The sequence below is a fragment of the Nematolebias whitei genome, chromosome 16 (genome assembly GCF_014905685.2).
Source record: "Nematolebias whitei isolate Nwh7 chromosome 16, NemWhi1, whole genome shotgun sequence".
Classification (NCBI taxonomy): Eukaryota; Metazoa; Chordata; class Actinopteri; order Cyprinodontiformes; family Rivulidae; genus Nematolebias; species Nematolebias whitei.
The window spans coordinates 36,742,558-36,752,793 of NC_056513.1; the positions used below are offsets into that span (position 1 = coordinate 36,742,558).

Here is a 10,236-nt window from a genome sequence, read left to right on the forward strand (position 1 = left end):
GGCTGAAAAAGCCACAGCCCAGAACAATTAAAGGCTGATTAACCAACCCAGGGGCAGCACGGTGGCACAACTGGTAGAGCTGCTGCCTCTCAGCAAGCAGGTCCTTGGTTCAAACCCTGGTCCAGGGGCCTTTCTGGGTGGAGTTTGCATGTTCTCTTCGTGCATGCGTGGGTTTTCTCCGGGTACTCCGGTTTCCTCCCACAGACCAAAAGCATGCATGTTACATTGATTGGTAACTCTAAATTGTCCCTAGGTGTGAGTGAGAGAGCGAATGGTTGTTTGTCTCGTATGTTTCTATGTGGCCCTGTGATGGACTTGCGACCTGTCCAGGGTGTACCCCGCCCCTCGCACAGTGATTGCTGGACATGGGCACCAGTGACCCCCGTGACCCAAAATGGAATAAGTGGGTAAAGATAATGGATGGATGGATGGATGGATGGATGGATGGATGGATGGATGGATGCTCGAGCCCAGGTTGCAGCATCTGACGTAAAACAAATAGCCAAATCTTTCATGCAAGTTTGCTCGCTGTAGTGACCCCTGAAGAAGGGAGCAGCTGAAAGAAACTTACTTACTAGACCTTGTGAAATGTAATCATTTCCCCACTGCCAGATTATTTACAAGGTTGACCTCTGGCTTCCAGTCTAGAAGTGTTTTTTAAAGACTTTTTATAACTGGTGTCATGCATCCTCTAAATCACATGAAAACGTTACAGTAAATTACAAATGTGTCCTTGTCTTCACTAGAAAAATACTCACATGATTTACTCCACTCACAAATGTCAAAGATTCCTCTAGTGTATTCTGTTTTGTTTGTTTGTTTTTAGATGTTTTTCCAGTCACCAGTCAGAAGTTACTACCTTAGCAACATGAAGACTTTAAGTTAAACAATTGATAACCCTTAACTGGTCAGTCCTAAAAGGTCAAAAAGTCTACCTTAACAAGTTTTAAATTTCTGTTTAAAAAGAAAGAGACTCTGCACAGTGTTTCCCCTAGTTAGCTTGTCATGACGGGGTGCTCATCTCATTTATGATTTTTGCTGATGGGGGGGACAGAGACATGTCTGATCGCAGCTTGTACTAACAGTTTTTGAGCGGGGGCGGGCGGCGTTCCATGAGGGAAGAGGCATTGTGAGTGCTGCCGTGGGCATTTTGACAAGAGAGCCTGTAGTTTACGCCGCTACCTTGATATGTCAGTGCTGGGTGGGGGTGGGAGGGGCAAGTTCAGTTTGGTAGGTGGGGTGCTCAGTTCTGTTGACGGGGTGGGGCACCCCACCTGTATAATGGTAGGGGAAACACTGCTGCATATTGGTACATTTTCTTTTCACTACTGGTATTTAAGGAAAATTTCAAGTTTAATTTCATTTTATAATAAACCAGCCACCAGGGAGCACAAGCCAGTATATCTCTTGCGCAGGTCCAAAGCTCGGGTCAGTGGTCATTTGGATGAAAGACAAAATGTTTCAACAAAAAGAAACCGTCCACAGGACCTGACTTAACTTTGTTGGCTTTTTACCTGGATTATTGAACACGAACCTTGATGAAGATATGGAGGTAGTTGGAGTGAGGACAGAGGATGCAGAGGACAGAGATGGAGGAGGATGACTCGCTGTGGAGACCATGAAGAGGGAAAAGCCTAAAGAAGAAGGAAGAATTTTATTTTGTAATACGCTTCTAGATTATTTTACTTTTTGTACATTTTAATTAAAGTTTAAATTCAGGACAGCATATGTGAATTTGCTGTTAGAGTTCACTTACCCCCCCCCCCCCCCAATAACTATTAATGTTAATACTTGCTAGCCTTGTATTTTCTCTCCTTCACTGAAGAATGGTCTTCCTTGCAGTGTTTTGGCAAGGTCTTCCGAATTCAGTGGGCTTTTAGTCAAGTGCAATAGAGTGTGATAGGTCTGCAATAATTTTACATGTGGAAAAACTTTCTATAGCAAGTTCATGGTGGTTTAACATTTTGTTGGCAGTGTAGTGAAATCCTGGATGAAGCTTTGGCGAGTGTGGTAGCAGCATATCCATGACAATGAGCAACTTAGTCATTGAAAATTTGAAGTAGGACTTGCCACATTGGCCTAATGCCTAGGTTATGATATATAGGGGCAGCTGTGGCTGAGTGGTTAGAGCCGTCGTTCTTCAGTGGCAGAGATGGTGGGTCGATTCTACCAACAGTCACATGCTGAAATGTCCCTGCGCAAGACACTGAACCCCTCATTGTCTCTGATATGTGTCCCATCGGTGTATGAATGTGATAAAGCACTGATTATTCTTTAGAGTGCTGTATGAATGGGTAGATGAGGGCACAGATTGTGTTGTAAAGAGCTTTGAGTATCTTGATAAGATAGAAAAGTGCTATATAAATACAGTCCATTTACCATTTATGACCTAAAACTACTGATGTGACAATGCCATTGTTGCATCCTAGAGCAGGACAGTGTTTTGGCAGGAAATAAATAATTTAAGTAGTAGGAGTAGCTTTGTTCTGAAGGAGGTTTAACAAACTTGCTGTGATTCAGACATGTTTTATTAGGTTGTGTAAGTTCGCTAACAACGTAACTGATCTGCATGCACCATCCCTGCAGAGACACTGATGACATGATAAAATACTGTTTTCTTTATATATTCTTGCGCTTAGTTTTTCCTTAACAGTGTCACTTTTGTCACACTGAGTTCATCAGATAATCTAAACTAGAAAAAATATTGTTGCTATGTTTTCACAAATCAATCTCAGCACTAAACAATATTTTTAGACAGAACAAAAAAATGTGTCTTCTGTATCATGTTTATATGACATGAACTATCTGACTTGTGTAACATAGACATGTGGTGCACTTCTTTTAACTGTGTGTAATGTATATTACTCTGTTCACTAGTCATCAGAAGTAAAAAAAATACTTCCAGACCTGCTTTAATGTAGTGTTCAAACTTGACACAATGCTTCCTGATAGATAAACTAAACTTTATGCTATCTGTGTCTTGTTATCAACGCTTTTTAGATTGAGAATGAATTAGCCAAAACAACAATGCTTTGATATTTATGTTTTTAATGTTCAAATAAAGGTTATCTTTTAATTTTTTTTTTAATTGGGACCATATTTAAATTTATAAATGTATTGTTAATAGCATAGTTAACCCTTTTTTCTCCTTCTTGCTTCCCACAGATCGAGAGGACCAATCCATTCTCTGCACGTGAGTAAACCATCTTTTTAAAATTAAATTTAAACTCATGCACTGTCATAACAGTTCATTGTTTATGTGTTCAATGTGAATTACTTTGAATGGGACACTGATAAATTTATTACCTTTGACTCAAGTTCATGAATGTGAACTCATACATGTAGACCAGTCCCCTGGGAGTCTTGACAGCTCTTTTTAAGTGAGTGACAGTGATTGGATTGTCACCACTTCAAATATGTCTGAGAAATGTCTGACATTTCTGTGAGACAGTGCTCTGGTGTTATTCAAGCAATATGTCTCCACAGATGACAGGAATGTAGACACAAAAAGACGTGTCATTTTGTTAGGCAGCAGGAACAATAAAGTTTTTATGTCAGTTTGTAAACTGACACTAACAGAACATTTGTTCATACTGTGATGCCTCCATGCAGATGTTTGGGACAGGTATGTTGATTAGACAATACATACATAGTAATAATTATAAAATAAATGCAATTGTGCAGCTTAGAAGTGGTAAATTCATGAACCTGATTTTCTGCATTATTTTGGGACAACAAATTTCTAATTTTACTGACGCTGCGCAGGAAGGTGGTCCAGGTAACATTTAGCTTAACTTGATGCAGTCCACACAGAAACCTGATCACGCGTTGTAAGGCTGTGTGGGAGCTTAACTATATAGTCTTTGATTATTCTCTGTTCACAGCAGCTAAAAAGATTTAAATCACATATTAACTCCCATATCTATTCTCAGCCACGTCACACTAGCCCAGTCAAAAAGCAAAACAATATCTAACGCATATTTCATGTGTGCAAATTTGCACTCTCTGTAAAACCTCAGACATTCTCTAAATCTCAACTGCTGTCACCAAGTTTTTGCAAGACTTAAGGCCATGGAAATGTTTTCTCTCCTGTTTTACAATGCCATAGTGACTGTATGAGATAGCAGCAAGCCAGGAACCACAGCTGCAAACTTGTTCCAACATATGGAAAATAAAATGCTAAGAAACTGGGCTGTAATATGTGCACCAGTAAGTGTTGATCACATTTTAGCCTGTGCAGTAAAAGGGAGGACAGTTGAATCACGTTCAGTCAAACTAATTTACCATGAGCTCAGTGCTGAGCACCTGGAAATGTGCAAACCTGCAATGATTTACTCATGTGGTCGTTTATGGTCCTCTGATGGCTAAGCTGTTCATGTGTCTGGCTGCTTCCTGGGGTGTCTGTTTTTGTGTCAGCTGTCTTTTTTTTTTTTTTGTCTTGCAGAGGCGAGTCAGGAGCTGGTAAGACAGAAAACACTAAAAAGGTCATCCAGTACCTGGCGCATGTTGCGTCCTCTCACAAAGGAAGAAGAGACCACAACATTCCTGTGAGTATTCAAGTAAACATCACATTTAGCATCAGATAGCTTTAGTTGTATTATTCCTACTTTACTGACTGAGCTGCATGATAAAGGTTAGTGTAAACCTCTGGATATAAATGCAGTGTGTGAGTGTAGTGCAGGAGCAACACTGTTATCACTGTGAGTTGTTTGGCTAAAATGGGAATTTTTAGACTGCTTTTCTTTACAAACTGTAAAAGGAAAGATTTGTTATTGAGAGTAGGTGTGATGCGTAATTATATGTCCAATCTAACAATTTACATTTGTTTATCTGTAACAAACAGCCCGAATCACCCAAACCAGTGAAGCTACAGGCAAGTTACTGTGTTTTCTTACGCACCACGTTTATATGCATGCTACACTAACATCTTCCTTTCAAATTAAATGATTTTCTCTAAAACTGAAGCATCTCTTTCCTATGGATGACATCATCAAATGGTGTCACTGATTGCACTTTTACTTAAAATTGTAGTTAAATCTAAAACTTCATTAGAAACTACTGTCTGTCAGGCACAAAATGCAGTTGTATGTTAAAAGTGGCATGATTACATTTGTGTTTTAGTTACTGTAGTTTGTTTTCCCTCAGCTATGCTTTATGTATATTTGCTTCAGTTTTGTCTGTAATGAAACAACATTGCATGTGGATTATGTTTTTGTTTTGGTAGCCACATGGTCAGCTTTGTCTGTCATCTTGTGTTGCTTCAGTGTTTTTACTGCTGTTGTCAAAGTGTTAATTACAGCTACATACATACCTGGTATTATTATATTATAAATCAATTTTGGACTGTTGTAAAAAAAAACATGGTTCACAATCAAACACAAACAAGTATGTGATGAACAAATACATCCAGAGTGTTGTAGTTACCGGTAGGTTTTCTTGGATTTGGTTTTCTATGCTTTGAGCCTCAGACACTAAATGATCATCAAACTAAGATGTCTGTTTCTTAATTTAGAAATACACCATATAGATGCATTCACGTGACTCAGTTATTTCAAACATTTCCTGTTGGTATCCGTAACGTAAATGCAGTTCATTATCTTTGTACATTATTTATTTAACAACTGAATTTCCTCATGTCCTACAGAGTGGAGCCCTGCTTTATGTGAGTAGTTTGTAGTTTTTTAACCATCCCAGCTCACTTAGCAGATACACAAAGTGCTTTGCTCACTTTGGTGCCTCCTGACAGATAAACTGCCTCACTGTCCACTCTTCCACGTTTCTTAAGTTTGAGAGTGGGAGCTTTCTCTCCCTGTGACCTTTATTCACCTGCTGTGGCTGGAACGTTTGCCTTGCATGATCTATATTTATTTCCCCTCTGATTTAATTAAAGGCCTTTTTTCTTCCTAACATTTGCATTTTACATCTCAAAATATATGAGGTGAAGTATGACAACTATTAAAGACTAAATATCTAAGTAAAGTATCTTTTGGGATTTTTTAAAAAGATTATCACAGCTGGTTTTACTTCTGCATGCATAATATTTTTTTTCTTGGTGTTCTAAGTTTTATCTTGTAGTCTTATGTCATGCTCTTTTAACACATTGCTAGTTTTTTTTTCTCCTTTTGGGAAAGTATTATTTTACAGTTGTGATTAATTTTCTGTGCTGATCACGATGTAGTAATCATGTAGAATATTAATTAGAGCTCGACTGATATGGAAATTTGGTGATTACCATATTGGGAGCAGAAGGAGAGCGCTGGTAACCGATATAATGGCAGAATATTTTTTTAGCTTTGTCCACCCCCAAGAATCTAAGTAAACAACAAGTGGAGTGGTACTTGTTTATTTAGCGTGACTGTTAGCAACCATGAAACTAAACAAATCAGATTCACGTTATACCTAAACCCTCAGTAGGTTTATAAGTGGTGCACTGGACATAAAAACAGTTTTCCTAATGTGCGTTCACAATGTCTATCCTCCACTATTCACCTTAAAGTTCTCAAGTATGTTACAAAAATATAACTTAAACAAAGAAATGCCTTCACTGTTCATTGTTTAAACAGACAGCCATGTATGGTGAAGGTCTAGTTAGTACCGACCACATCAGAGTTTCTTTTTCTTTGTTAAGAAGTAAAGATTTCAGACAAACGATACATTTCATTGAGGACGACAAAGAGAACGTTACTAACTCTGATCTATTTTACCTCTACGTTAGATTTATTGTTCTAGATAAAGTTTTACAAGGCAATAACCTATGCTAGGTTATCTAAACGTTAGCTTGCTAACTTGAGAGGCATGTAGCTAATGACAAACAAGTTGGAGGATTGAAGATAATTTATTATTGTTGATTTATTTTACAGATCAGTTAAATAAACTTACTCTGTTCAGCAAAATACACTACACAGTATTGCTCGCTGCTTCGGCTGTGATGAAAGTGAAACTTAAGTGAACGGCCATGAATAGAAAGTAGTCTTTGCACGCCCTCTGCTGAATACATTGTACAATTATGGCTTGTTTCCAGCATTTTAGGGGTGAAAATTAGAAGTGTTTATATTGGCAAATAATGGGACAATTATCACCAATACTGATAGGTCCACAAAATCCTATATCAGCCTAAAATATCGTCCCCTACCGATATATCGGTTGGGTTCTAATATTAATTATATGAATGTTTTTTCAGTGGTTAAGCCAAATTGATCATAGATAAAATAAAATTGTGTGATCTGAGTTTCATTTGATGAAAAACTGATTTTCCAACGTTTATTTATACACCCTTTTGACTTTAAGAGGAAGGGATGATTTAGATTATTTGAGTAGAAAGCATTTCAAGTGACAAAAACTCCTCACTTAATGTTTCTCAAATCTCAAAAATTGTTTTGTCAGAGATAAAACGCTCCTATCATGTTTAAATGTGAAAAATACTTACAAACAGGTGGCACATCCACTAGACAATTAGTAAAATAGCTTTTTGGTAGTTTTACCAACAAAGTTAATGGAAATAAATCCAGTGGTAACGTAACCATTTGCTGAAAACTGCTAATATTATGAAGTAGCTTGTCTTGTCACTAAAAATAAATGTGCTGCCTAATTTAGTTAATAAATTTTGTAGCATCTTGTGGACTTTTCAGTACAGAAAATGGCTGTAGGTTTTTATCATGCATTGATTGGATCTGATTTTCTTGCCGCCTCATCTTAATCGTTTAACTTGGAAGTATTTACAGACTTTTCTTCAGTCTGTTTGCCCAAGAGTCTGGGCCAGATGAGTTTTCCATGTGCTCTGGTTCTTGCTCAGTGTTCTTATTTTTTATGCTTTGCAACCCCCTCCCCCAGAAAAAAAAAAAAAAAACAGCCAACTTGGAATATTTGGCTACGGCCTCCAAAGCAGATGTTGAGCCGTGCAAACACAAACACAACTGGGCTGGATTTACTGAGACAGCTGTGGCGTATCCGTTTGACTTCACTAAATCTGATCCCAAGTCCTTGCAGCAACTCTTCAAACAGTCACGCCTTTGAAAAGAGACCAACATGCAACAGTTTAGTAAGAAAATACACATTTTAATGGAGAAGGAGTGGTGGTGCAGAGGTTAGAGAAGGTGGACCTGTGATTGGAAGGCTGCCAGTTCAACTCCCCGGACCGACAACATCAAAATGTGGGTGGGAAAAGAAAAACACCCACACCTGTCCCCACCGTCATTTGTCCCACTCTGGGCCCTTGAGCAAGGCCCTTAACCCCCACCATCTGCTCCCCCGGGTGCCCTAGATATCAGCTCTGCTCCACACAGAGGGCTGCGGTAGCTCGGTGGTTTGTGGTTGTGTCAGGAAGGACATCTAGCGTAAAAACAATTGTCAAGTCTTTGTGCTAGTTAGTTCTCTGTGGCGACCCCTGAAAAAGAGAGCAGCTGAAAGAAGAAGAAAAAATGGAGATAACTAGCATTTTCTTCATGGTAAAGAGGGACACCAAACAGATAAGTAGAACTTATTAGTAAGAGAATTTACAATGAACTTGCATCACTAATCTTTTAATATTAAAACAAATGCCTCAGGTCTGAATCATCTGTCGAGCAGCTCAGATGGAGCGCTGCTTCATTCCAGCTACTCAAAATTCTACATAATGCAGCTCGTCTCGCTCATTAGCCAAATGCTGCTTTAAGCGTCTCACATCCTGAATAAATTGCTGATTCCTCAGATCCGTTTTGTGGAAAATGTCTTACTCAAACCTTTGGCATGTAAAGCTGCTTCTGTCGTAATGGGAGAACAGCTTTCTTCACCACAAGAAGTGAAATAAGCGAGCAGACTAAAAAGTGTTTTCCTTTCAATAATTTTGAATTCTCTCATCATGACAGAGCTCACAATTAGGTTTAGTTGAAAACAAAATGGAAACACCTGTCAATATATCTTCATAGATCTATTATTTATCCAGCTGCTTTAAATACTTTGTATGCAGAGTAATCCTCTAACAAAAGTATTTAATACAGTGGATGTCTTTTTTTTTTTTTTTTTACAATTTGTTGAACACACATTATTTTGCTGAAGACAAATTGTCTTTTTGATTTTGCTTACACCCTTTTGCACAATAGTTTTTTGTTTATTTGCTTTGAATTAGTTTAAATATGCACTTCCTTACTGTTAAGAATGTAACTATACTCTGGGTTACCTTTAACAACAAGTTGGCTTATTAACACATCGGAAAACTGGAAAAAAATTAAATACATAATTTACCAAAAAGGAAAACAGTATGTTGCACTAATTTCTGTTTTTTTAATTACAAATAAAACTTTTAGCCAGTTCACTATTTTCAAACATTGTTCTTTTTTGTATTTTTAAAGGCTGCATTTTTTTTCAGTCCTTTTTTTGTCAGCTATTTGCAAATTTCTGTCATTGCTGACTTCACTACACGGGAATAAAGTCTGTGAAATTGGCTGCACAAACATATTTGCTACTATTGACATCTGCTGCATTTGCATGTTTTATTCCAGTTGTTTTTTTTTCCTTGTTAACCTAACCATCCTTACAACACTACTTGTGCGTATCTTGTGTGCTTGTATTAAAGGGTGAATTGGAACGCCAGCTTTTACAAGCCAACCCCATTCTTGAGTCCTTTGGGAACGCAAAGACTGTGAAAAATGACAACTCGTCTCGTTTTGTGAGTAGATCAAGTTGAAAGCTTTTAGATTTATGTGCAGCTCATCATCTTAACATTAGAATCTGATTTAACGGCCTGTGTTTGTTCCTGAAAACAATCAAATCAGTCTGTTGTCATTTCTACCCCTACACTCTGGATGGTGACCCTGCTATTCTCTATATATGCCATGTTAAAATGTGAATGGACTGCAGCAAATGTAGAAGGCAGTCATGATGCTGCAAGGCTTTCAGGACTTACTAAACAGGCGTTTGTTTCTTATTTTCATGTTCTCAATACAATCCCCAGCATCCTTAACACACTTTATGTATCAGAGGCTTGTTCCCATGATGATACATTTACAGTCAGTGTTTCCCCTACCGTTATCCAAGGAGGGTGCCCCACCCTGTCAGCAGAACTGAGCATTCTGCCTACCACAATGTCTGTCACCCACAACCTCACCCCACATTGACAATTGCCGGCCCTTACGTAGCTCTAATTTAGCAGTGTGCGGCGCAATACATGTTCACTACATAAGAAGCTACGTAGCTAAGAAGCAGCCATAGCACTCCACTTAAAGTAGCACTAAACTAGCATGTGAAAGACGTGTCTCCATC

At 38.3% G+C, this 10,236-nt stretch overlaps 1 protein-coding gene across 1 annotated transcript in view; it reads left to right on the forward strand.

Moving 5' to 3' along the window:
• The window catches only part of LOC119422498 (myosin-10), a 102,646-nt gene that overhangs the window by 49,711 nt on the left and 42,699 nt on the right, over positions 1-10,236 (forward strand). Inside the window, exons 4-9 of the mRNA XM_037689874.1 lie at positions 3,166-3,193; positions 4,445-4,547; positions 4,844-4,873; positions 5,070-5,084; positions 5,645-5,662; positions 9,551-9,643. Coding sequence (XP_037545802.1) covers positions 3,166-3,193; positions 4,445-4,547; positions 4,844-4,873; positions 5,070-5,084; positions 5,645-5,662; positions 9,551-9,643 — 287 coding nt within the window. The remainder of the gene's footprint in view (positions 1-3,165; positions 3,194-4,444; positions 4,548-4,843; positions 4,874-5,069; positions 5,085-5,644; positions 5,663-9,550; positions 9,644-10,236) is intronic.